Source organism: Nannospalax galili, unplaced genomic scaffold (genome assembly GCF_000622305.1).
Source record: "Nannospalax galili isolate Female #2095 unplaced genomic scaffold, S.galili_v1.0 scaffold923, whole genome shotgun sequence".
Lineage (NCBI taxonomy): Eukaryota > Metazoa > Chordata > Mammalia > Rodentia > Spalacidae > Nannospalax > Nannospalax galili.
Genome location: NW_008349753.1, coordinates 2,346,994 through 2,374,865, shown reverse-complemented (window position 1 = coordinate 2,374,865; position 27,872 = coordinate 2,346,994). Strand labels below are relative to the sequence as shown.

Sequence of the window (27,872 nt, the reverse complement as noted above, 5' to 3'; positions counted from 1 at the left end):
GGGCCTGTGCGGCCGGGGCGGGGTTTCTGAGCCCGGGGAGGGGCCTGCATAACCCGGACAGAGCCGCCTCTCTCGGGGCGGGGCCTGCGTGTCCTGGGCGGGGCTTCGCCATGGGGGCGGGGCCTGCACGTCCTGCGCGGGGTTTGCAAGTCTGAGCCGGGCCTGTGTGACCCAGAAGCGCCCTCTTTCTGGGGGCGGGGCTTACGCGTCCCGGCTGTCCTGAGAGTCCTAGTGGCAGAGACCGGCAGCGTGCGGCGGCGAGGTGAGATCCTGGGTGTCACGGACTAGCAGGTGAGGAAGTACTGGGACTCTGTGAGCCTTTAAGAGCGGTTTTTCCGAGTGGGGTGCCCTAAAAACAAGGATGACCCAGCTATCCGCAGCCCGAAATCGGGCTCTAGGAGCAGGAGAGAAACCTGGGAATAGCAAGGTCAGGCTGCGAATGTTCGGAATGCATTAAGTGACCCCAAAGCGTTGACGAGTGTGGCTGGTGGTTACAAGACTGCGACAGTGAGTGGGGGGCTCTGTGGAGAGATGGAGGGGGTGGCTGGGGCATTGTGAATATTCTCAGGCTCGCTCTATGGTGTGTTACAGGTTGCATGTTCAAGTATGAAACAATTACTGAGCCGTGCTCAGGATTTGTGTAAATCAGGGAAATTTCGCTTCAATTTAACGAAATTTAAAACTAAAGCAGAAGCCGGGCGTTGTGGCGCAGGCCTGTAATCCCAACATGAGGAATCTGAGGCAGGAGGATCGTGGCGAGTTGGAGGTCAGCCTGGGCTATATAGTGAATTCCAGGCCTTAAAATAATGAGACCTTGTGTCGAAAAATAAAACAAACCAAAAAAGCCCTAAAGCAGAATCGGGTGTTTTTTAAGGTGCAGAGAACTTGAACCAATGAGCGCATTTGCAGTGAACATTTATGAGTAGGCCTTACTGTGAAATTTGCCTTCTCTTGTACTTTACGCCTTATTGTGTTTAGAAAGACCTTTTGCCAGGCTTGGTGGTGCAAGCCTTTAATCCCAGCACTCAGGAGGCAGAGGCAGCACCGAAGAGGCAAGCAGAACCCTGAAATTGGGCCTAGCCTGGGCTACATAATGAGTTCCAGGCCAGCTGGGGCTACAGGGAGACCTTGTCTCACATTGCGATGCTATTAGAACAACTAGGTAGGTGATTATATTTGTGATACTGTAACAATCTGAACTCTCCACTGGGTGATTCCAGGCTGCACTGGGGTTAAAGATTAAACTTCCCTTTTATTTTCAGTAGGGCAATTCTTTATGAGGGAACTTTGGCTTCCAAAGTTTCTTACAGAAAATAAGAGATGGGAAAAGTGCAACTGTCTTGCTTTTCTTTGTCCATGATAACCAGAAACTTCCCATTGTCCTCTGAGAACTGGGGAGGGTGGGATATGGATCGTCACCCTCTGACATCATCAAAAGCCTTTTGTTAATACTTGCTGAGACGTGAATTTATGTTCCCAGAATTGATGGAGGTGTGTCTTCTTTAATCCTAAGGACCTAAGGCTGAATCATGCAACAAAAGGAGGCCCTTCCCTTAAATTGCACTTTTGTGCCATTTTGCTGTTGCTGTTTTGTAGATAAAATCATTAAGTTTGAATGACCAATAATCATGTTGATCACTAGTGATTTAAAAGGAAGTTTCGAATTGTGTATTATACTGACCTGAATCTTGGAAAGACAGGCATCTCCTTAATCATTCAAATGAATCTGCAATTTCCCTTACCTGAATATTTCTGCCCCTTCAGTTCCTTAGGGGGGGGGGGGGAATGTAACTCAGTGGCAGTGTGCTTGCCAGTGTTCATGAAGCAATGACTTCCGGGTCTCATTGTCAGCTTCTTACAACCAGGTCTGCCCCTTGTCACATCCTTAGACTTGTGTTGGGGCTGGGGGCTATTGGTAAAACAGTCTCTGAATGGCAAGGTCCAGCCCACAGCCTTGAAGAAAGGAGTACCGCACTGGAAATTCATGGATTCACTGTTCAGGGCTGTGATGGTTTGAATGAAAATGTCCCCTGTAGGATCCAAGTATTTGGAACCATAAGCTCAAATAAACTCTTCCCACTGTAAATTGTTTCTATCACAGTGTCTATCACAGCAACAGAAAAGTGACTAATACCGTAATTGGTACCAGGAGTGGGGTATTGACTGTGAAGAACCTGACCATGTGGGGTTATTGAAGAAATGTGGAAGACTTTGGAAGTTTGGGCTAGAAAAGAGGTTACTTACTGTAAGCAGAGCTTAACAGGCCATTCCAGTAAACACCTGGAAGAAACCAGTGCTGAGAACAATGTAGTTCCAGAGGGAAATAAGGACTTAAGCAGCTCTCTGGATATTTTGGTAAAGTCTGGCTGGAGTCTGCCCTCTACCTAAAAACTTGCCTGAGGCTAAGTTGAAAAGTAATGGACTAATTTCTCTGGAGGAAGAAATTTCGAGACAGCCTAATGTAGAAATGGTAGTGTGGCTATTAATGGTGAATATTAAGCAAATCTACAGTGAAAGAGAGAAAATGGGGCAGAAAGAAATTCAGTTTGGATTAAAAAAGAGCACTAGGAAGATAAGTATTAGAGCCCTGGCAATTAAAGTGATTAAGGAGGGGCCTAGAGATTCTGATTTAAACAGTGGAGAGAATGCCTCCAGGGCAAGATCACACCGAGTTAAGCCTCCAACTCAAGAAAGGAAAATGCTGCAGGGACCACTGAAGAGCAAAGCTTCTAAAATGTATAAAGCAGGCTTGAGTCCATCCCAAACATCAAAATTGGCAGTGTCATTCACCTGGTGCTGGCTTTAGAGGCATGAAAGATGTAAGAGTGAAGGGGTCACCAGTTCTTCTTCCATGGTTTCAGAGAGCTGCTGAGGCCAGGCAGCATGCAGCAGGGGTTCCCCTGCCTAGAGAAGGCCCTGACAGGCCATTGCATGAAGCTGTGAAGGTGAAGCCTGGTTGGCAGTGGAGTCCTCAAGAAGTTCGTGATGCCAGAGCTGTGAGGCATCTGCCAAGAAGACCTGCGTACAGGGAGTGGTACCAGCATAAGAGAGAGATGTGCATTGCATGCAGCAAAGCTAATGTGTGAAGCTGTGAAGGTGAAGCCTGGTTGGCAGTGGAGACCCCAAGAAGTTCGTGATGCCAGAGCTGTGAGACATCTGCCAAGAAGACCTGTACACAGAGAGTGGTACCAGCATAAGAGAGAGATGTGCATTGCATGCAGCAAAGCTAGAGAAGCCGAGCCATCTAAGCTCTTTGGAAGTAAATCCCAGAAGTTGGATGTGGAGCTATGGGATTTGGTGTTTGTCCTGCTGGTTTTTGGTCTTGCTTTGGTCCAGTATTTCCTTACTATGCCTACATTCCTCCCTTTTGGAATGGTAATGTATATTCAGTTCCACTGTATGTTGGGAGCATGTAATTTGTCTTTTTATAGAGGCTTATAGTTAAGATATTTACCTGAGTCTCAGAATGGACTTTGGACTGTTGACTTTTGAATAGTATTGAGACTGATAATGACTGTGGGGACTTTTAGACTAAATGCATTTTGCATTTTATATCATCATGAACCTGTGGGGACCAGGGGGTGGAATGTGATGGTTTGAATGAAAATGTCCCCCATAGGATCCAAGTATTTGTAACCATAAGCTCAAATAAACTCTTCATTCTATAAATTGCTTGGGTCAATGTTCCTATCACAGCAACAGAAAAGTGACTAATACAGAGGGTAAGCTGACTGCTGGGATCTTCTCCTGTTTCTATCTTTGCTTTTGTGGGTGAAGAACAGGGGCCCCAAGGACTTAATTCTTCAATCAGGAATTGAAAGATCCATCTATGGAAAGTGACCAACCCAAAGAAAATAAAAGTACAGGCTGAACACTTTCAAAATACCTGGAGTCAGAAGTATTTCTGATTTGGGAGATTTGGAGATGTTTATATTGACTTTTGTGGGGTTTTTTTTTTCTTTCTAGTTGAATATCCCTAATCTGAAAAATCGACATCGAAAAGCTCCAGAATTGGTGATGTCTTGAGCTTCATGTTGACCTCGACAATTTTAGATCAAAGAATGTTTTGAATTTTGCATTTCTGCTTATGTAATGACACCTTAGTGTTTATAGGTGATAAGCCCTAGTCCACATTCTTAAACTTCTTTCTTTTCCTACCTTTAAGCTTATGAAAGTCATAAACTCTAGAGAGCTTGATTTTTGTGTTTTTTTTCCCCTTTTGAAGTTAGGTCAAGTTCATTTACTCAAGCTATCATTCAGTTTCTTTTTGTTGGTTGGTTGGTTTGTTGGTTGGTTTTTAACTTTAGTTTTATTCCTATGAGTGTTTTGCCTGCATGTATGTAAGTGCACCATGTGCATATAATGCCTGCAGAGGTCAGAAGAAGGTGTCGGATCCCCTGGAACTGGAGTTACAGATGGTTGTTAGCCACCAAGTGAGTGCTAGGAACCAAACCCAGGTCCTCTGGAAGAATAGCCAGTGTTCTTAACTGCTGAGCCATCTCTCCAGCCCCTATAGTTCAGTTTCTTTAAAGATCTTTCCTAACATCAAATAATGATTTATATCTTACTACTAGATTCACTGAAATGTAGTTTTTGTGTATTGTTTATTGGATATTGAAAATGTTTGTTTTTGAAGCAGGGTCTCACTGTATAGCCTTGGCTGGCCTGGAACCCACTATAAAGACCAGGCTGGATTCAATTTTGTGGCATTCCCCTTGCCTCTCTGTTTCCTGAGTGCTGAAATTACAGGCATGTGCTTCCTGGCTTGCATACTGAGATATTTTTTAAAGCCAAATTGCCAAGGCTGGAGAGATGGCTCAGTGATTAAGAGCATCTGCTGCTCTTGCAAAGGATTCCCAGCACCCAGGTGGTGGCTAACAACTATCTGTAACTCCAGTTCCAGAGTATCTGACAGCTTTTTCTGACCTCCGAGGGCATTGCATGACACAGGTGCCACTTACACACATGCAGGCAATACTCTCATACATATAAAATAATAAATTTTTTAAAAATCCATATTGTGGGGCTGGAGAGATGGCTCAGCAGTTAAGAACACTGGTTGTTCTTGCAGAAGACCAGGTTCGAATCCCAGCACCCACATGACAGCTAACAACTGTCCATCACTCCAGTTACAGGGGATCTGACGGCCTCTTCTGTCCTCTGCAGGCATTGCGCAACATGGGTGCACTAACACACATGCAGGCAATACACTCATACTTATACACATAAAATAAAAATAATAAATAAAATATTTTTTTAAAAAAGAGCACTAACTGCTCTTGCAGAGGACCCAGGTTCAATCCCAGTGCCTACATGGCAGCTAACAATGGTCCATAACTCCAGTTCCAGGGGATCTGACACCCTCTTCTGACCTCCATGGGCACTGCATGACACAGGTGTACTTACACACATGCAGGCAATACACTCATATACCTAAAATAAAAATAATAAATAAATAATTTTTTTAAAGCTATATTACCAAGGGCAATAGGTTTTCATGTAGTTCATCAGAACAATTGCAATGTTTTTAAATGATAACATTACAGATATTTTCCATTTAGGCACAGGAGACATCAGCCTACGAGACTAAGGTGACCCCCAAACTATGGCTGATACAAGAAGTTCAGTTGCTGTTAAAGAGTACCCAGATGCTGAGGTGCAGAAAAACCGAGTGCTGACCCTGGAAGAATGGCAAGACAAGTGGGTGAGACGTCACATCTCATTCCATCAGGAACAAGGACATCAGTAAGACATGTTTGCTCTCTGACAGAGAAATGCTTTATCAGAAGCTGACCTTGGTGGGGATGTAGCTCAATTGGTAGAGAGCTTGCCTAGCATACAGGAAGCCCTAGGTTTGATCCCTGCACCGAACTAAACCAGGCAGGGAGGCTGTGCTGGAGAGCTTTAGTTGTCAACTTCACACACCTGGGTAGAGGGAGCCTCAATTGGGGAATTGCCTCCATCAGACTGGGCTGTGGCCATGTCTGTAGGGCATTTTCTTGATGAGTGATATATGAGGGCGAGCCCACTGTGGGTGGTGCCACCTCTGGGCAGGTGTTCCTGTATTGTATAAGAAAGCAGGTTGAGCACAGGCCCAGGAAAGCAAGCCAGTAAGCAGCATTCTTCCATGGCCTGTGCTTCAGCCCCTGCCTCCAGGTTCCTGCCCTGAGTTCCTACCTTGGACTTCCTCAGTGATGAACTGTGACCTGAGAGATGTAAGCCAAATAATCCCCCACCACGAAGTTAGGATTGGCCAGAATGTTTTGTTACAGCAGTTGAAGGCAAACTAGAACAGTGGCACATGCTTATAATCCCAGCATTTAGGAGGTGGAGGTAGGAGGGTCAGAAGTGTAAAGTTATCATTGCTACATAGTGAGTTTGATACCAGTGTTTGGCTCCATGAGAACCTAGTTTTAAAAAATTGATTTTAAAATAAAAATATACAAATACATTGAGGTTGATTTTCAGATGCACATTTAGTCTTTTCATATGTAGCATCTCTGAAGTCAGTCTGTATCTGTAGCACACCAGAGTTTTACGACAGTGAGGTTTTCATCTTAGTGTTGATATGACTTACAAATAATGACATCTTAGATTTGTGAAATAGATTTCCTTTTAGAAACACCTATGGCTTCTACTTACTGGTCATATGTGTTCATACATGCAGTAGATGCTGAAGCAATGCTTATACTTACATCTGAGCAAGATGGCTCAGTGGGTAAAGAAAGGCACTTGCTACCAAGCCTGATGACCTGAGTGTGATCCCTCAGACCCATATGGTAGAAGCAGAGAACTAATTCCTACAGGTTATCCTCTGATTTCCACGTATGTGCCATGGCATGAGCATGCACACATAGATAGATAAATGATAGATAGATAGATGGTAGATGATAGACAGATAGATAGATATAGATGATAGATGGTTGATCAATAGATGATAAATAGATAGATGATAGATTATAGATAGATGAGAGATGGTTGATAGATAAATGATAGATAGATGATAGATAGATAGATAGATATAGATGATAGATGGTTGATCAATAGATGATAAATAGATAGATGATAGATTATAGATAGATGAGAGATGGTTGACAGATAAATGATAAATAGATAGATGATAGATAGATAGATATAGATGATAGATGGTTGATCGATAGATGATAGATAGATGATAGATTATAGATAGATGAGAGATGGTTGATAGATAAATGATAAATAGATGATAGATAGATAGATATAGATGATAGATAGATGATAGAGAGATAGAAAGATAGATAGATGATTGATTGAAAGTAAAATTAAAGAAAAAAAAAGAGTTAAACTTACTTAGAGGATATTCCATGAAGTAAATGTTGAAACATTTATAGATCCAGAGTTTCCTCTCTCAACATCACTTTCATAACAATAACAAAAGAGGTTAAGTGTGGTTATTAGTGCAGAATTTTCCAAACATATCAGTTAAGGAAAAATAAACAGTCTTTAATTCCCAGTCATGAAAAAAGTTGTCAGTCTGATTTAGTACTAAGTAGCAAAGTACTAAGTGAAACAAAGCAAGTTGCTTAGCTGTTCTGTTTATACATAAATTGGGGGTTATAATAATTAATGTTACCTACTCATTACATTGTTGGGAGTGTTGAGATAATGCATGAAAAGTTCTTAGTGTCATAAATTACACTCCCTTCTGTGGATTGGGCTAATTAAAACAAGCACTGCAACTTTTTTCTTCCCAGGCTATTAAAGAAGTATTTGGATACCTTTCTTGAAGGCGAGAGTGGACTGAGGGTGTTTTTTCCTCTCTGTGGAAAAGCTGTTGAGATGAAATGGTATGTGCATGTGTACATTAATAAACTAGTCTTTGACGATTAATTCTTAGGGGTGGATACTTAACAGGCTATAGGTTAAAAAAATCCAATTCTCAGGAAATGCAAGGGATTCTTTATTTTTAGTGGACTCTTGGATGGTTACAAAATTAAAGATAGTATTTTCAGACAGTAAGAGTGGAAACTAAATTGGGTATGGTGTTGTTTTTCTATATTTTGTTTCAAAGGGGAAAAAAACCTACTTTGGGGACCTGAAGACTTAGCTCAGTTGGTAGAGTAAATGCCTAGGATGCACAAAGCCCTGGGTTCAATCCCTAGTGTTGCCTAAGCCAGGGGTGGTGGTGCACACCTGTAACCTCAGCATTTGGGAAATAAACTAGTTTGAAATCCGTGGGGGAAAAAACAGTCTTCCCTTTGTGTCTTCTGGATCTTTGTCCATGATTTAATTATTACAGGTGCTTTAGAAATATAAATAATTGGATATTTGAAATGGAAGTCAACAGAAAATTCGAAGTATATTACAAGCTTTAGGCAGGGCAGTGTTTATAGCCCAGAGTTCAGCTCAATTCTCCTCCCCATCCCCATGAATAAACACGTTTTTGTAATCATGAATCACTGTTATAAAACCAGTAGTGATGAGAGTCATCCTTGTGAAAAATTCCCTATAAAAAGAGTTCACTGTTACTACAGGTTACCTTAAGTCAAACAAAGAAATCATTTTTTACACAAAACATTACTATAATGATAATACACAGTCACAAACACCCACAAGACATAAGCTTTAATGTTGAGAAGTTGAATCATTAAACAGGAAAGAATAAAAGTTGTATGGAAAAGGTTAGCAAATGTAAAATATACTAACTTTAAAATGCTCTGTTCCCCATGTAAATACCGGTGACCTACCACAAAGCATGCCTGCATCTGGAGTTGATTCTCCAGGAGAAAGGGTACAGGTTTTGCAGCCCACAGCCTCATCTTGCTGCTAAGAGCATAGGTTAAAAGTCTGTTACAGTCTGAGATTCATGTGTGGCCATGACATTGAGAATGATATTTATTACTAGACCTATGTTTTAACCAACACACCAAACCAGGAGAATGACTTTGGGAACTACCTGTGAGAGACAAATCAACTCTTTAAATAGATGGTCTGGGAGATGCTATCATCGCTGGGAACTGTGTTGCTCTAGCAGAGATTTTAGGCAACATCAATGAAACAGCTTAGCCACCTATGGGTGATTGTTGAATATTTGGGGGGTCTTAAGGATGTTTGTAACAAAAACATCAAGGAGTTGGGGATGCAGCTCAGTGGGAGAGAACTTGCCTAGCATGCACAGGCCTGGGGTTCATTCTCTTGAACCTCAAAATAGTAAGAATTGAGATGGCAGAACTGAGCTACTGTAATTGCATCTAAGTTAGGATATTAGAGAATTTTTCACTTACATAACTAACCTCTGTATGTAGTCTATACAGACACTGGATATGAGTAGATAAACTCACCAGAAATGAAGACCAAAAAGCACTGAATGAAATATTCAAGTTGTTTTAGGGTTTCATTTTCTTGTTTATGTTTCTTTTGGGGGAGTTGTTGTTTTCCTTTGGGATTTTGTTTTGTTTTGAGACAGAGTCTCATTATGTATCTCCTGCTGACCTAGAACTCACTCTGTAAACCAAGCTGGTCTCCAACTCAGAGACCTGCCTCCTCTGCCTCCCAAGTGGTGGGATTAAAGGTGCCACCACACCCAACTTTGTTTTATTTTTATTCCCTGTATTGCAGGCTACGCTTCATGTGTTGAGTGGAACATAAAAACATGTCCAGTCAGTTTGGATAATTTTGCTTCTATTTTGTAACCTCAAAATAAATTTTAAAAATATTCTCTACATGCTGGTGTCCAAATTTCCAGAGAAGATGAAATATAAGTTATTAAATCATTTCATTTTAGAACTATAAATAGTTCATGCTCTGCCCCCGCTGAGAACAATCACTCTTGTGTAGCGGATAGGTACAGTCCATCTTGTTCTTGTTTTGAAGATGTGAATTCCATTCTAACTCAGTCAATATATTAGAGAACAGCTTGATCATGTGAATTTCACATTCATTTACCAGTGATTTCTTCTGAAAAAAATATTCAGTAAAAGCCAGACTCTGCCAGGATGAATTAAGCTACTTAGGAACAGACCACACACATGCACACACCTCAGACATCACCCACCTCCGTTACCCAGGCCCAGCCTCTCCCCTCCACACTCCCTTTCCATTCAGTTTTCCCCCTTCCATCAAGTCACAATAACTCAAACTGCAGACTTCCTAGCCCACACTTTACAAGTTAACTTCTGGCCTAATCCAGGGCCAGTGCTATGTTACACTATTTCTTTAATACTTAACTATGAACTCACAGAGATCCGCCTGCCTCTGCCTCCCGAGTGCTGGGATTAACGACCACAGCTCGGATTGTTTTCAATGTATTGCTTTCACACCCTTTAGCTGCAGACCCAGAAGCAGAGCTGCTGAACCAATGGCAGTGCCAATTTTAGTTGGAAGGACCTCTATACCATTTTCTGCAATGGCTGTACAAATTGTGCTTGTTTGTTTATTCACTCATTCATTTTCTTTTCTTTTTTGAGACTGGGTCTACCTGTAGCCCCTGCTGGCCTGGAACTCACTATGTAAACCAGGTTGGCCTTGAACTCACAGGGATCCACCTGCCTCCGCCTCCCAAGTGCTGGGACTAAAGGCGTGCGCCACCATGCCCGGCTCTCATTCATTTTTGAGATAGGGTCTCACGTATCTCAGGCTGGCCTCAAACTCATATGGCCAAGAACTTTTGATACTCCTGCCTCTACTTCCCCAGTGCTGGGATTATAGGCATCTAACACAACACCCAGTTCATGGGGTTCTGGGATCAAACTCAGGGCTTTGTACCCACTAGGCAGGCAGTCTACCACATCCTCAGCCCATCTATGTTAGTATTATATTCCCACAATGTGCAGGGCTCCTTTTATCTCCACATCCTTCTTAACATTTGTTATTCTGTATTTTTTTAATAATCCCATTCTTATAAGTGTGAAGTGATAATACCCACCAAGATACTCATACACATTTCCTCAGTGATGCCTGGTGCTGCGTACCCTTTCTTATACCTGCTGGCTATTTGCATGTCTTCTTTTAAGAAATGTCCCAGCACCCACGTGGCAGCTAACAACTATCCGTAACTCCAGTTCCAGGGGAACCTGACACCCTCTTCTGACCCCCTTGAGCATTGCACAACATGGGTGCACTTATGTACATGCAGGCAGTGCACTCATACACGTAAAAAAATAATAAATAGGGGCTGTAAAGATGGCTCAGCAGTTAAGAACACTGGTTGTTCTTGCAGAAGACCCGGGTTTGAATCCCAGCACCCACATGGCAGCTAACAACTGTCCATAACACTAGTCCCAGGGGATCCAACAGCTTCTTCTGACCTCCACAGGCATTGCATGACATGGGTGCACTTATCTACATGCACACAATACAGATACACATAAAATAAAAATAATAAAATTGGGTGTGGTAGTGCACACCTTTAATCCCAGCACTCAGGAGGCAGAGGCAGGCAGATCTTTGGGAGTTCAAGGCCAGCCTGGTCTACATAGTGAGTTCCAGGACAGCTGGGGCTATAGGGAGACCCTGTCTCAAAAAGACCAAAAAAAAATAATAACAATAATAAAATTTTAAAAATAATAATAAATATTTTAAAAATACTTAACTGTTTGACATGTGTAAAACCAATGTTATCTGGTTATTAGGTTTGTGGCATGGGCAAACTTTGGGTTGTGTGTGTGTGTGTGTATGTGCGTGTGTGTGTGCACACGCATGTGCATGCACACATGTGGAGTCTATAGGTCCATGAGAAGAGTCTTCCTCTATTGTTCTCCACCTTATTTTTTAAGATAGGGTCTCTTGCTAAACCTAGAGTTCACTGACTGGCTAGGCTGGCCAGTGAGCCCCTGATAGCCTTTTGTCTCTGCCTGCAGCACTGGGATCATAGGCAGGCATTACCATACCTGGCTTTTTATGTGGGTGCTGGGGATCTGAACTCAGTTCCTCATGATCATGCAGTAAGCTCTTCACACTCCTCTCATCCCTACTTTTTGGTGTTTTTGTTGTTTTTTTTAAGAGCATTTTATTTATTTATTTTTCTTTGGTCTTTTTGGACAGGGTCTCCCTATAGCCCTAGCTGGCCTGGATTCCCTATGGAGACCAGGCTGGCCTCGAACTCTCAGAGATCCGCCTGCCTCTGCCTCCCAAGTGCTGGGACTAAAGGCGTGCGCCACCACACCCGGCCAAAGATCATTTTATTTTTAAGTATGTATATGGGGGGTGTGTACATGTGGCCTCTGGTGACTTCAGAGGCCAGAAGAGGTTGTCAGATCCCCTGGAGCTGGAGTTACAGGTGGACCATCCAACATGTATGCTGGAAACAGAATGTGGGTCCTCTGCAGGAGTAGCAAGTGCTCTTAACCACTGAACTAACTCTCCAGTCTCCCTTTTGGTTTTTTGAGACAGGGTCTCATGTAGCCCAACCTAGTCTCAAATTTGTTATAGAGCTGTTCAGCGCTGGCCTCGAACTGACCTTCCTGCCTCTACCACCCAAGTGCTGGAATTATAGACATGTGACTCCATACCTGGCCCCCATCAGCTTTGTGATGTGTTTGCATGATAGCTAGAGATATGCTACGTTATAGTAGAGCTGACTCTTCTTGTAATTTGACATAAACTATTTCTGTTCCTCAGTGTTTGTACTGCTATGATTGTTATCTTTTGAGTCTAAGACCCCTAAAATGTGAAATCTACACTTGCAGAGCTCACTAGGAAAATATTAGTTATTTGCATATGGTAATAAGATATATTTTCAATCATGTTTATTATAAATAAGTAGAAATATGAGATCGTTATAGAAATGGTTGAGATATCCAGAGATGAGCACTCCAGTGTGACAGAATGGCTTTTAAAAATTAAATTAATTTAACTTTAAATTTTGAAATAGAGTCTTGCTCTATAATCCAGGGTGTCCTCAGACTCAAGGTCTTCACCTTCCCCAGTACTGGAATTAGTGGCCTGTGACACCATATCTGGCTTGGTTACTTAAATTTAAACCAAATAAAATTTAAAATTTAGCTCTCTAGGCTGACCACGTCTCAGATGCTCGGTGGCCAGCATGGTCTATGGCTCTGTTATGGACAGCACAGGGTAGGCATTTCCATCTGCATAGAAAATTAATGGGCAGCACTGATTTGGGGGAATTGAAAAGTATTTCCTGTAGCCAAACACATTTGTATTAATGTCTTATGAAAATATGAATCCCTTAAAATTAAGGAAAACGTGGAGTTCGTTCTTTTGTTATTTTCTATTGTGTTGTGGTTTGAACACAGGACCTGGTATGTGCTGAGCTGTATCCCCAGCTAGGGAAAGAAAACGTCTGTTTATTGTGGTTTTTATTTAGTGGTATACATGAAGTGAAAATTTAAGTGTTGACATGGTTTTGTGCAGGTTTGCAGACCGTGGCCACAGTGTAGTTGGAGTGGAAATCAGTGAACTTGGGATACGGGAATTTTTTGCAGAACAAAATATTTCTTATTCAGAAGAACCCATCCCAGAAATCAGTGGCGCCAAAGTGTTTAAGGTTTGTTTTGATTTGGGTAAATATTATTTCCACACCTCACAATAGTGATTTTTTTGTAGTATGAGTAAATGAAGATATTGTACAATAGTTCTTCACTTGCTTCAGGTAATAACATGAAAATGAGAAGAAGCCATCCGACAATAGCACACTGAGGCTGTTCATTGGGAAAGAGAGCCATTCCCTGTGCTAAGACACAAAGGCAGGGAGAGGAGCAGGAGGCTGCACAGTAGAGAAAAAATGAAAACCTCAGCTGTGCACAAAGTAGAGGCTCACTGTGGATGCTGGAGGGCGAAGGTGGGGTCTGGCATCCTGCTTTGGTTTGGGGAGTGTGTTTGGCTTTCTCCAATCTAAGTTGGAAGCAGGATGGTAAAGACGGGGGAAGCTGGCAGTTATTTGTTGGGTTGCTCCAGAGGCTGTGGGTCAGAGTCCTGTCATCAGAAATGGTCTGGCTACTGTCTGCTTGTGTATTTGGTCCCTCACCAATACTCTTCAAAATATTGAAACAAATCAAAGTAGACTTGGCAGCACTTTGGTTTGGTTGTTTTTTTGTTTTTTTGTTTTTTGTTTTTTTTGTCTTTTTGAGACAGGGTTTCCCTGTAGCCCCAGCTGGCCTGGAACTCACTATGTAGACCAAGCTGGCCTCTAACTCACAGAGATCTGCCTCACCTGCCTCTGCCGCCCGAGTGCTGGGATTAAAGGCATGCACTACCATGCCCGGTGTTTTGTTTTTGTTTTTTAAATAATTTGTTGTTTTGGGTTTTTTAATTTATTTTATGTATATGAGTATATTGCCTGCATGTATGTAAGTGCACCTGTGTTGGGCAATGCCCAAGGAGGTCAGAAGAGGGCATCAGATCGCCTGGAACTGGAGTTAAGAATGGTTGTGGGTGGTGGGAACCAAACACAGGTCCTCTGCAAGAGTAGTCACTACTCTTAACCACTGAGCCATCTCTCCAGCTCCCAACATTTTGTTTTATAGCTTCCCCTAACCTGATCTTAAATCATCTCAGAATTTTAGGTGTTTTCTTCTGTCTAAAGAGGTGGCCTGCTTCCAGATCCCTCAGGGGAGTGGTTCCCAGCCATAGTTGAATATTTCAAACCCTCTGTGAATCATTAAAAAATTCCCCAAGCAACAATGTCACCCCAGGTTAATCTGATCTCTCCCTATCTCAAGGCCCCCCACTCTTTCAAATGACCCCAGCATGCTTTCAGGCTAGTCTCCACAGTCCCCTCCTCTTCTTGGAAATACGTGTTAGCACCTCTTTCAGACTGTCCACCCAACCCTTTACCTCAATTGTTGGGGCTGGACGTCCCAAGTTGGCCACACATCACTCTCTCTGGAGTGTGCCCCAGTCCCCCTCCCACTCCAGTCTTAGCAGATGCATCAAGACGTGCTACACGAGGTCTCTTGTCCATCCATCTTCAGTGCTCCCAGGCGGTTCCTGCCCTGTCCTTGCTGTTCACACTGTTCTTGGGGCACAGCCATCCCCACAGGGGCCTTTCTGTGTCATAAGGTTGTTCCATACCTGTGATGCTCTGCTGTGGCAGCCTGTACTTGGAGACTGTGACCAATTCATATCTGTTATCTAGAATCAGAAGTAGGTCCTCCATGCTAGCTGCTCAGTACATCAGTGCTCATTTACTGAATAATTGAGAGAAGAGGGGTGGGAATGGGCAAAACTGCATTTTCCCTGAATTAACTTTAAAGTATCTGAGTGTTCTGTGTCAGCATGCCTGATAATTGATTGACTGTGGGTTTATCTTTAGTAGAGGGAAATGTCAGGACTCTACTCAGGTAAACATTGCCTTGCCAGATTTTATGACCTTGAAATAAACAATAGCTAGCCCAGTATTCTTCTAGGGTACCCTCTCTATGATTTTCTGTTGAACTCCATATAGGTTTTATTTTATTTTATTATTTTTTTTTTGGTGTTTTTTGAGACAGGGTCCCCCTTAGCCCCAGCTGGCCTAGAACTCACTATGTAGACCAGGCTGGCTTTGAACTCACAGAGATCTGCCTGCCTCTGTCTCCCAAGTGCTGGGATTAAAGGCGTGTGCCACCATGCCCAGCTTTATTTTATTTTTTTAAATAAATTGTTTTTATTATGTTTGTGTGTGTGTGTGTGTGTGTGTGTGTGTGTGTGTATGTGTGTACACATGCCCTAGCACTTGTGTGGAGGCCACAGGATAACTTTTGGGAGTTGGTTCTCTCCTTCCACCATGTAGGGCCCAGGAATGAATTCAGGTCATCAGGCTCGGTGGCAATCACCTCTGGCCCCTGAGCCATACCATCCAGGTTTTAAAAGAACAAGTATTTAGTATGCATTCTCTCCATCTCCTTGGCTTTGCTGGAGCCTTATTTTATTTCCTTGGCCATTCAAATGTTTCATAATTCAGCAGGAAAACAAATTTTTGCATTGTTTTGTTACAGAGTTCTTCGGGGAACATTTCATTGTACTGCTGCAGCATTTATGATCTCCCCAGGTAGGACTGGATAGCTACTCCATCTGCTCTATTGTGAGCGAGTGTATGTGAGTGAGTGTGAGTATGTGAAGGAGTATGGATGTAAGCAAGTGTGAGAGCAAATGTGCATGTGAGGGAGTGTAAGTATGTGCATCTGGATACTCCATCTGCTTTGCTGGGTGTGAGCGAGTGTGCAAGTATGAAAGTATGAGCCTCTGGATACTCCATCTGCTCTATTGTTTGAGCAGGAGTGTGTGTATGTGTGAGTGATTGTTTATGTGTGTGTGTGTGTGAGAGAGAGAGAGAGAGAGAGAATACCACGGCACACAAGTGGCGGTCAGAGGGACAGCCTTAGATGCCGGTCCTTGCTTTCCACGTTGTTTGATATGAAGTCTGAGCACTGTGTACACCAGACTAGCTGGCCAGAGAGATTCCTGGGAGTCTCCCGTGTGCACTTCCCTTCTTGCCCAAGGAGCATTCAGATTACAGACCACGGCTGTCATGTCTTGCTTTCATGTAGGTTCTGGGCGATCTGAACTCATGTCCTCGTGCTGGTTAACACTTTACCCATTGAACCATTTCCTTGTCCCCATCCATGTGCTCTTTTTGCTTTGTTTTGTTTCTTTTTTGTTGTTGTTTTGAGACAAGATGTTACTGTGTGGCCCTGGCTGACCTAGAACTCGATGTATAGACCAGGCTAGGCTGACCTAGAACTCAATGTGTAAACCAGGCTGGCCTGAAACTCAGAGTTCCAACTGCCTCTGCGTCCTGAGAGCTGTGGTTGAAGATGTGCACAACCATGCCTGACCCCATCTCTTTTTCTCTTTTTTTGGTCTTTCTTTGAGACAGGGTCTCCCTGCAGCCTTCATCTCTTTTTTTTAAGAAGGTGGTCCTTGGGCCAGTGAGATGCCTCATTGGGTAAAGGCCTTTACCATACAATCCTGGTATTCTGAGTTCAATCCCTGAAACCCATGGTAGAAGGAAGTAACTGACTCCCAAAAGTTACCCTCTGACCTCCGCACTTGCTTTAGCATGCATGTGCCTGCACTCACACACATCATACACACACAGTAATAAAAATAAAGGTGGTCCTTGCTAGGCAGGGCTGCAGCAGTGTGAGGCTCTGTTCACTACACCATCCATTTCTGCTGCATCAAGAAACATTGATTTGAGTCTGTGTTTTGAAGCTATTCTTTAGAGTTGTTTGTATGCTCCATGTGGATGGCTCCCAAACTTTGAAAATCATTATTACAACCCAGGGCAGGTGGAGCAAAGGTGGGAGGAGGAAGACTGCCTTCTACCTGGCACCTGGGCCTATAACAAAAATGAGTTACACAGGAGCTAGAGAGATGCTCAGTGGTTAAGAGCACTGGCTGCTCTTATGGAGGACCTTGGTTGAATTCCCAGCACCCACATGGCAGGTAAGAACTGTCTGTAACTCCAGTTCCAGGGTATCTGATGCCCCCTTCTGACTTCTGTGGGCATTGCACAACACGGGTTCACTTACATACATGCAGACAATACACTCATACACATGAAATTTAAAAAATAATAATGTTTAATGAGTTACAGAGCACAAAAGGAGGCAAGATGGCACCTGATAGTCCCTCGTCCCTGAGCCAGGGGCTGGGGACTGCTGTCACATGCTGACCCCCGGTCCTCCTCCTTATTTCCAAGTCACAGCAAAACAAGGAGGCTGCTGCCTCAGCCTCCTGAAACCCTTAGAAGTGGACAGTGCCCCACACCAGGGTCAGTGCACCCCTCTAGACTATAAAGAAAAGCAGGTTTGAGATCCTGATCCTTTGATGGCAGGTGACGACCCAGCATTGCCCTGGGGAACATCAGGCAGCTTGTTTGAGATTTCATTTTTCTGGCATAAAATGCTCTGCCCTGTCTTTCTTTTGAGCAGAGCAAATATTGGCAAATTTGACAGGATTTGGGATCGAGGAGCATTGGTGGCGATCAATCCAGGTGACCGTGAATGGTAAGCTGGTTTCTTAATTATATTGACTTTCTTTGTGTTAAGCTGAGTTCCGGGAGCTGTAGGATTTTACCATATTTATCAGATCAGTGCTCTGTCACTTGCAAGTTACATTGCCTTGGCCCAAGTCTTCAAGTTCTCTAACCATCACTTTACTCGGGTGCAAATGTAGAATATTGCTGCTAGCATCACCATTAGCACTGGTAATACCCATTGCACTCTGTTCCTGGACCCTGTGCCAAGCTTTGTTTGGAATACTTAGAATGGGGTAACACATTTAACTCACCTTACAGCCCTGTGACAAGAGACTGTCTTTTATATATATTTTTTTAATTTAATATTTTTATTTTATGTGTATAAGTATATTGCCTGCATGTAGGTAAGTGCACCTGTGTTGTACAATGCCCATGGAGGACAGAAGAGGCTGTCAGATCCCCTGGAACTGGAGTTACAGACAGTTGTTAACTGCCATGTGGGTGCCGGGATTCGAACCCAGGTCTTCTACAAGAACAGTCTTTTTAACCGCTGAGCTGTCTCTCCAGACCTGAGACTATCTTTTTAAAAAACTTTTTAAAATTTGTTTTCATTTTATGTGTATGAGTGTTTTGCTTACATGTATGTGTCATACAATGCCCATGGAGTTCAGAAGAGGACATCAGATCCCTACAACTGGAGTTACGATGGTATTTAGCCACCATGCAGGTGTTGGGAACCAAACCCAGACCCTCTGCAAGAGCAGCCAGTGTTCTTAATCACTGAGCCATCTCTCCACCCCCTTTAAAGGGCCGAGGGGCTTTAAAAATTCTTTTTGAAGCTGGGCATGGTGGCGCAGAACTTTAATCCCAGCACTTGGGAGGCAGAGGCAGGCGGAGTTCTCTGTGAGTTCTCAGCCTGGTCTACATAGTGAGTTCCAGGACAGCTGGGGGCTACAAGGAGACCCTGTCTCAAAAAGACCAAAAAAAAAAATTCTTTTTGATTGATTTATTTTTATTTTATATGTATGAATGCTTTGGCTGCATGTATGTAGGTGTACCACATGCATGAAATGCCTCTGGAGGTCAGAAGAGAGTGTCAGATCCCCTGGAACTAGAGTTTGTTAGCTGCCATGTGGGTGCTGAGAACCACACCCGGTCCTCTGCAAGAGCAGCCAGTGCTCTTAACCACTGAGCCATCTCTGCAGTTCCATGATGCTGTCTTGATTCCAATTTGCACATGAGAAAACTAAGGTCAAAAGATTAAATTATGTCTCAAGTTAGGCAACTAGTACCTGTAGTGAGATTCTAACCTAACCTACAGTTTGCTCCATGGAGAGCCCACATTAAATGATCTCAAAGAGTTCCTTAGGGAACTCCGCTCTAGCCTAGCCAGAGATTTTATATGCTTCCTAGTTCCCCTGCCATTCTTCCCTCGTGTGTGTGTGTGTGTGTGTGTGTATGTGTGTGTGTGTGTGTATGTATGTATGTGTGTGTGTTCAGTCTAAGCACATCCAGGAACATGCTGGCTTGGCTTTTGATACCAGAATAACTACTTTGAGATTTAATGTGTGTGTGTTTGTGTGTGTCTGTGTGTGTATGTACATATGTGTGCAGGTGCCTGCGGGGGCCAGAAGAGGACATTGGGTCCCCTGGAGCTGCAGGTACAGGCAGTTGTGACCCATCCCATGTGCATGCTGGGAACCAAACTCCTATCCTCTGGAAGAACATTAAAAACTCAATCACTGATCCATCTCTCCAGAATTCTCCCAGCTTTCTGAGATTGATTGAAAGTTCACATTCCAAGAGGTCTGAAGTCTCCCAGTCCCAGGAGACAGGGCTGAGCCAGTCTGACTGATCACTGTCATGGGACAAGGGTCTTTTGACCTGCTCTTAACAAGAGCCATGTCATGGTGACTCACATCTGTAATCCCAGCACTTGACAGGTTCTGGCAGGAAAATTGCCATGAGTTTTTGATGCCAGCCTAGGCTACATAATGAGTTAGAGGCCATCCTGGGCTATAAAGTGAGACTACCTTGTGGGGGGCAGGAGGGAGTCAGAACGTGGAGGATTCTGTTCAAAAGGTTACTTTGGTGGTCTGTCACTTTGAAGGAAGAAATCCCATGGTGTCCTGAGTTAGGACAGTGTCTGGAAAATAAAAAGGGGCTAACCATAGTCTCTTCTCAAATGTCAACTCATTAACCTTTCACAGCTTGTGAGCTGCTGACCAGCCAGTCTTCACCCATTACAGGTGAGGAAACCAAGGCACACAGAGGTAAAGACTTGGCAAGCTTACACAGCTAGTTAAAGGAGGAGCTGGGGTTCAAGCACAGGTACCTCATAGTCTATCCTAATTCCACACTGTCCCTTCAGAGCAGGAACAGCTCTTTCCTCCACCTCTTTCTTAAAACCTCTCTAACTCCTTGTGTCTCCCCTACCCTGAACCCTTACTGCTCAGCTTCCTCACTTCCTGTTCTATCCTCCCTCCCCTCCCTCCCTCCCTCCCTCCCTCTTTCCCTTCCTCCCTTCCATCCTATTTTTGGTTTTCTGCAGACAGTCTCTGTGTAACCAAGGCTATCCTCAAACTCATTATGTAGCCCAGGCTGTCCTGGAATTTACAGTACTCCTGCCTCAGCCTCTCAGGTCCTGAGATTATAGATGTGCCCTAACCACACCCAGCATGCTTCCCACACATCTGACTCACTGACAACACTCACCCACTTCAGTTCCAACCACTACACAAAAGCCGCAGTTTTCACTATAGCGACCCCAGCTAACCAGCAATTCCCCTTTCATCTCTTAATTCAGTTTCCAAGTGGAAACATCAGGTGGGTGTTGTCCTGTACCTCGCCCAGCCTGCTTCCTGATCAGTCCATTGGTTTATGGCAATCATGCCCCCACTTCTGAACCTACAGACGGCAGAAAAGCAGCGTCACCTGCTCCCTGGGGCACCTGCTAACAGACTCCCAACAGTGTTCGTTGCATGCTTACAGAGCTTTTATTTCCTATTACCTCAGACTTTACCTGCATCATCGTATATCCCAAACCAGATAAAAGGGACTGTATTCAGCACCTCCTAGCTGCCCAGGATCCTTGTTAAATGGCAGCATCCCAGTGCTGACAGCAAACCTACTGAGTCAATCTGTGGAATGGAGCTCAAGCATCTTTCAACATGCACTTAGGTGCTTTTGGTACCTAACTTGGTCTGAGAGCCACTGCCCTTGAGCACACAATAGTGCAGTGGTCCTCCATGAAGCCTATGTCCAAGGTCACTGAGCCCCCTAGGACCACGTCAGCCTCTCTGTGTTCTTTTGTGGTATCTGACCACCACCCCCGCCCCCAGGCTTCAGCTTTATTCCTATCTTTACTGTGTCCCAGCTTAGACTGTGAGGCAAGGGACATACTTTACTTGATACATTTCTTGCTTTTAAAATAAGAACAGGGGGCTGAAGAGATGGCCCAGCAGTTAAGAGCACTGGCTGTTCTTACAGAGTACCCAGGTTCAAAAATCAGCACCCACATGGCCGCTAACAGCCGGCCATAACTCCGCTTCCAGGGGATCCAACACCCTTCTTCTGACCTCCATGGGCATTTCACAACACAGCTGCACTTACCTACATGCAGGCAATACACTCCTACACATAAAATAAATATAAATAAAATATTTTAAAACAAGAACACAAAGCTCTGGGTTTCATCCTTGGCACCTCATAAAACGGCATGCCCATCATCCCAGCACTCAGAAGGTAAAGGCAGAATGTCAAAAGTTCAAGGTCATTCTTGGCTACACTGTTAGTTTAAAGTCAACCTGTCTCAAAAGACAAAAACAAGAACCAAGTTCATTTGATTTCTAGGAGACTCAAACTCCGTCGTGTTGGTAGTAAATCCTGGCTTCCGTTGCCCCGCATCCTCCTCCAACCTCTGTAGAGAAATGTAACACACTTTTTTGTGCTCCTTCTAGCTATGCAGATATAATGTTGTCCCTACTGAGAAAAGGGTTCCAATACCTCCTGGCTATTCTTTCTTATGATCCAACAAAGCATGCAGGTAACACTGGTTTTGTTTCTTTGCTTGCCTAATTTCCTGATTTAATTCTATGACTGGGTAAGAATTACTTTTTCCTACCTTACCTCATAGGAAATATACTACTTGTGCATGTCTTAGTTACTTTTTGTTGCTGTAATAAAATACCATAACCAAAGCAACTTATGGAAGAAAAAGTTTATTTTGGCTTTACAGCTCCAGAGGGAGTCCATAGTGGTGGGGGCCACATGGCAGCAGGCAGCCAGAGCAGGAAGCTAGCCAATCACATTCCAACCACCAACACAGAGCAGAGAGAGTAAACTGGAAATGGGGTAAGGCCGTGAACTCTCCACAGCCTCCCCCACTGATGAACTTCCTCCAGCAAGGCACTTCATCCTAAAGATCTGTAACCTCCCAGGCAGCAACAGCAACTGAGGACCAAGTGTCCCCCTATGGGGGACAGTCTCATCCAAATGACCACAAAGCATGAAGCTAATTCTGCACTGGCCTAAGAGGAACAGTAAACATTTTTTTCTCTTCCCACACTGTACATGTTTTCTTACATTCCTTTCCCATTTTATTAATCAGCCACAGCTCAGATTGTGGAAGGAAGAAATGGATGATCCTGTTGTAAAGAGAACTCTTACAAGTGGATTAGGAGGAAGGAGGAGTTGGGTTGGCCTGCCATGGGTCTTGCGTGGCCTTGCTGTCCCCAGAGGTGGTGATAAGCATGGCAGATGTTAACACACACAAATACTGCTTCACAAGGGGTCAGACTAACTAGGAAGGGACATGGGGAAGTACGGGGATTATGGGAAGATCTCTACAACAAGGTATTTTTGTTGTTTTGGAGACAACATCTCACTGTACAGCTCAGGTTCAGATGGAGCCTTGTACTTGTCTCCCAAGTGCCCGGAATGAAGGTGTGTGCCACCACGCCTAGCTCTAAACTATTTTGAATTTCTGAAATTTTTTAATTTGTTCTATTCTATGATGATTCTCTTTGGTTTTGTTGGTTTTGTTTTGTGTTTTGCAGTGGTGAGGTCAAAGCCAGGGCCTCATGCATACAAGGGGAGCACACTGTCACCAAGTTATACCCTCAGCCTGACTCTCATTGTACTGAATTTCTAAAAAAGATGACTCATCGGGCTGTGTTTGGGGGGAACCTCTGCAGTACTGGGGATGGAACATAGGACCTTTTATGTGTTAGGCAAGTGCTCTCCCACTGAGCCACATCCCAGACTTGGACACCAAAGCTTCATATTTGCCATGGCCACACTTGTATTTTCAAGGGGTTGAAACCAAATATTGAGACTTTTAATGTATAAGATTGATTTGATTCTTGTTTGTTTGTTTGCGGGGAGAGATGTTTGTCTGGTTAGCTATTTTTAAGGTAGTGCCTTGAACTCCAGAGAGCTGGAATTACAGGCATGTACCATCACACTTGGCTCCCTGTTTATTTTATTTTTATTTTATTTTTATCTTATTTTATATTTTATTTTATTTTTTGAGACACAGGTTTACATAGCCTGTGTTGGCCTTGCGCTCACTGCATAGTCTAGGGTATCCTAGAACCCCTGATCCTGCTGCTTCTCCTTCCCAAGTGTTGGGATTATAGGTATGAGCCAAAACATTCAACTCTTTGATTTTTAATCGATCTTTTCTTAAGTGCCTTGTTGTATTAATATTTACATGTGTTAGTCTTTTTTTGTTCTGTTTGAATAAATTAAGTCTAAAAAAACTCATTGGAAGATGCAACATAATGTCCCTAATTAAGTCTGAGGCAGTCAGAAAGAAACAGAAGTTAGTGGGGGCAGAAGTTGGCTCCACTCATCTCACTTGAACTCCACACATGAGCAGGAGGCCCAGGAAGGCTTGTGGGAAGCAGCACCACAGGCTTGTCTGGGCAGAGGCTCAGAATACTCCTCCCAAGGGACAGAAGGGATGATTTCTCAAAGCTGGTGCTCAAAGCTGAGTGACAGGAGTATGTAAGGCAGAGGTTGTAGGAAAGAGGAACCCAGCGGCCCCGAAGATGAGAGACACCCACTCTGATTGCAGTGTTTCTGAACTGTGCTATTTCTTTGCTATGAGATGTACAAAAGCCAGATCAGAGGCTGAGAATGTGACTCAGTCGGTAGAGTACTCGGTTAGCATGCATGAAGCCTCAAGTTTGACCCCCAGCACCACACAAACCAGATGTAGTAGTACATACCTGTAATCCCAGCACTCGGGATGGAGGCAGGAGGATCAGAAGTTCAAGGTCATCCTTGACTAGCTAGTGAGTACCAGACCAATACAGGAGATCCTGTCTCAAAACAAACAACTATACACTCCCAAATGAACAAAGCAAAGCAAATCATAAAGGCATGCCACATCACCTATATGAAATTTAAGTAGATATATGATAAATATCCTTAACATCACTGAAATGGGCTGAGAAGGAGGCTGTAAGAATTCACTTGTCTGTGGAATTAGTCTTAGAGAAATTGTTTTTCAGCAGACTTCTTTTTTCCTAGGCCCACCGTTTTATGTTACGGATGCTGAACTTAAAAAGTTATTTGGTAAGTTATGCTCCTTTTTATTGCCTTTATTTAATGTGTGTACGCGTGCCCACGTGTGGAGGTCAGAGGACAGCTTTTAGGAGTCAGTTCTCCCTTCAACTATGTGGGTCTCAGGGATCAATCCTGGGTCCTCAGGCTTGGCATCAGTGCCCCAATTCAAATATAGTCAGCAAACCAAGCCTGGTGAACCCACTTATAATCCAAGCACCCAGGTCAGAAGGATTGAAAGTTCCAGTCTGAGCCTGGACCATAGAGCAAAACCGTATCTCAAAAATAGAATTAAATCAATAAACAGTTAACTATGAGCTGCTAGTGAGACATTAGTATATGCATTTTTTTTTTTTTTTTTTTTTTTGAGATAAAAAACTCTTGCCCTATAGCCCCAACTGGCCTGGAACTCATTATGGAGACCAGGCTGCCCTTGAACTCACAGAGATCTGCCTTCCTATGCCTCTCAAATGCTGGGATTAAAAGCATGCACCATCATGCTTGGCAGTATTTGCAATTTCTGAAAAGTAGAAGCTACTTTATTGAAGACTGTTTTATCTTGGAAAGGGGACCAGTCTCTAGAATGTGACTTTTTAACTGTATGTTTTATGATAAAGACATTTGGAGCCTGGAATGGCAGTATACCCAGTAATCCCAGCGCTCAGGCAGGACTGTGAGTTTGAGGTCATCCTTAGTTACATAATTTGTTCTAGGCAAGACAAGGTGAATCCCTGTCTCAAAACAAAAAACAACAATGAAAAAAAAAAAACAACTTAAAAGTGTCCTGGAGAGTTTTTGCCCCTGGGAGTTATAAATGATAACGAATCAGAGCTCAGAAAATTTGCCTTTAGTATTTTTCCATGTCCATTAAAAAGAAGAAAAAGGTTGGGGCTGTAGCTCAGTTGGTAGAATTCTTTCTTGTCTAGTGTGCATGAGACCCTGACTTTGGTTCCCAGCACCACATAACAATGTGGTGTCGTATGCCTGTAGTCCCAGCACTTGGGAGGCTAATGCTGGAGAATCAGAAGTTCAAGGTCAACCTTGGCTACATAGTGAGTTTGAGGCCAGCCAAGGCTACATGAGATCCTATCTCAAAAAAAAAAAGGAGAGAGAGGACTGAGGAGACGGTTCAGTCAGTAAAGTACTTGCAATACAAGCACGAAGACTAAAGTTTGAATCCCCAGCACCCATGTAAAAGCCAGCCACAGTTGCACATGACTGTAACCATAGCGCTGGGGGTAGAGGGAACACAGGTGGATCTCCAGAGCTTGCTGGCCAGTCTATCCAATCCATGAGCTCTGGATTCAATGAGAGACACTGTCTCAAAAGATAAGGTGATGCCCAACAACAGCCTCTGGCCTACACACACACACACACACACACACACACACACACTAACATGCATACATACATCAGACATATATACACCCACAAAAGAGGGAAAGATTTTCAGCCACAAAATCATCTAGAGTTTTTCTAGAAGCATCTCTGATGTCCTTCATAATATTTTAATTTGTAACCTTTCTTGTTTCAGGTCCAAAATGCACTATTCGTTGCCTTGAGGAGACTGATGCTTTTAAAGAACAACACAGAGAGTGGGGCATTGACTGCCTTTTTGAAAAATTGTATCTCCTTACAGAAAAGTAAAAACAGCAATTGCCTGTGAGTTTTTGAGCAATTCAAAATTATATTAAGGCTTGAAAATATAATGACTTTAATTTTTTTCATTCTCTATAGATTTTTTTTCTTTTTTGCTCAAAAATGCATATAACTTTTTAGATGGAATTGAATACTAAATGGTTAAACGCAGCTCCTTTGGAGAAGAGCATGTGATGGGGGAAAAACATTAAATGCCTGTGTCTTTTTTACATATTGCGGGAATTTTTTTATGCTCAGCCTGTATTTCTCTATAATTAAAAACCAAAAGAAAAATGTAATACTTTAACGTTAAAAAGAAGCCCCCAAACCTGATACTTTATATGAAAGTTAGAATCACTGAAGAAATAGAATATTTTAATAGTTGAAATAATCCAAAATTTTTATTTTGAAAAATTACTCTCTATTATAAGTCCTAATTTTATACTCAATCCTAACACCCGTTTCCAGGTGTTTTCTCCATGTGTAATTTCATATTTAACAGAATCAAGAAACCTCAAAGATTTGAACCAGCGTATATGGAAAAAATAGTTTTTCCTAAGCTGTACAAATAAAAATTTTTTAAAGAAAAAAAATATATACAATGAAGTTTAAGGGGGGAAAATAGGGATAAGAAATCAAAGGCCAAAGAATTTGCCAACATGGAGTCAACTTTGGTGGAATAATGAGGGTTTCCATTAGCTCTATTCTTTTTTTTTTAAACCCTAACAAGTTTATTGGACTTGCTAACATAACAGAGCATATGGTGGGGGTTTATTTACAGAAGGGTGGATTTCCCCCCCCCATCATGTGGTTTATATTTTCAGTTCATGTTCGTACAGTAGTGTGGTTTTTTTTAAATTATTTTTTATTGTATGTGTATGACTGTTATGCCTGCATGTATGTAAGTGCACCTGTGTTGTACAGAACCCAAGGAAGACAGAAGAGGCTGTCGGATCCCCTGGAACTGGAGCTACAGACGGTTGTTAGCTGCCATGTAGGGGATTCGAACCCGGGTCTTCTGTAAGAACAGCCAGTGCTCTTAACCACTGAGCCAACACTCCAGCCCCCAGTAATATATTTTTTAAAAATAGGTTACTATGAATACCCATGTGTTCACACAGTGACTTAGTTAGTGGGGACACTATTAATTTTTTTCACATTGTGTGTGTGTGTTTGTGTAAGTGCATATGTGTCGTGGTGTGCATGGAGAGGTCAGAGGACAATTTGTAGGAGTCAGTTCTCTCTTTCCACTATGAAGGTTCTGGAGATCAAAGTCATGTCTTCAGATTTGTAGCAAGTACCCCTACCTGCTGAGCCATCTTGCCAGCCCAGAACACCATAAGTATTGATGAAAGCTGTGCTTATTCTCCCTGGAGATAATCTTTTAGAACACTTAAGCTCCATGAAAACCTCAAGGCTCAGGCTTGCTCACAGTTCCCTCCGCCAGCATTTTTAGGGCCTACTTCCCTGGATACCTGCTACCATTGAGCTAGCCTACTATAGTCACCAGGCTCTTGGGTCTGTGAACCTGCCTCAGAGTGGGCTTGCAGAAGGCACAAGTGTCTGACTTCCCCTCTGCAGCCAGTGAAATGAGAAGAATTACTGATCTGAGCTGGCCCAGTCCATTTCTCTTCGGAGAATTTTTAACTCAAGGCTGGAAGGACAAGTTGGCTGCTCAGAAGGTGAAATTAATGGATCCATCCGGGATCTCCGAGGATGCCACATCTGACCACAGAGACCTGAGAAGTGGGGACAACAG

The 27,872-nt window shown here is 43.1% G+C and overlaps 1 protein-coding gene across 2 annotated transcripts; it reads left to right on the top strand.

Moving 5' to 3' along the window:
* Nucleotides 1–126: 126 nt before the first annotated feature.
* Tpmt (thiopurine S-methyltransferase) lies at nucleotides 127–26,412 on the top strand. 2 transcript variants are annotated; one of them, XM_008847067.3, is made up of 9 exons: nucleotides 129–291; nucleotides 5,562–5,745; nucleotides 7,734–7,826; nucleotides 13,354–13,486; nucleotides 15,918–15,970; nucleotides 17,859–17,933; nucleotides 21,865–21,950; nucleotides 24,443–24,487; nucleotides 26,010–26,412. In XM_008847067.3, exons 2-9 carry the CDS (start codon nucleotides 5,606–5,608, stop codon nucleotides 26,120–26,122), a joined length of 738 nt encoding a protein of 245 aa, XP_008845289.1. In that variant the 5' UTR covers nucleotides 129–291; nucleotides 5,562–5,605; the 3' UTR covers nucleotides 26,123–26,412. The 2 variants fall into 2 exon arrangements, with proteins under 2 accessions (XP_008845290.1, XP_008845289.1); XM_008847068.3 differs by lacking the exon at nucleotides 17,859–17,933 and having other exon boundaries at nucleotides 127–291.
* The last annotated feature ends 1,460 nt before the right edge of the window (nucleotides 26,413–27,872 follow it).

Excerpts from the sequence above, each read along its gene's own strand:
- Tpmt (XM_008847067.3), top strand. The coding sequence starts at position 5,606 with ATGGCTGATACAAGAAGTTCAGTTGCTGTTAAAGAGTACCCAGATGCT. Across the intron at positions 17,934-21,864 it reads AATCCAGGTGACCGTGAATG|CTATGCAGATATAATGTTGT; the intron begins GTAAGCTGGTTT and ends TGCTCCTTCTAG. Across the intron at positions 24,488-26,009 it reads TGAACTTAAAAAGTTATTTG|GTCCAAAATGCACTATTCGT; the intron begins GTAAGTTATGCT and ends TTCTTGTTTCAG.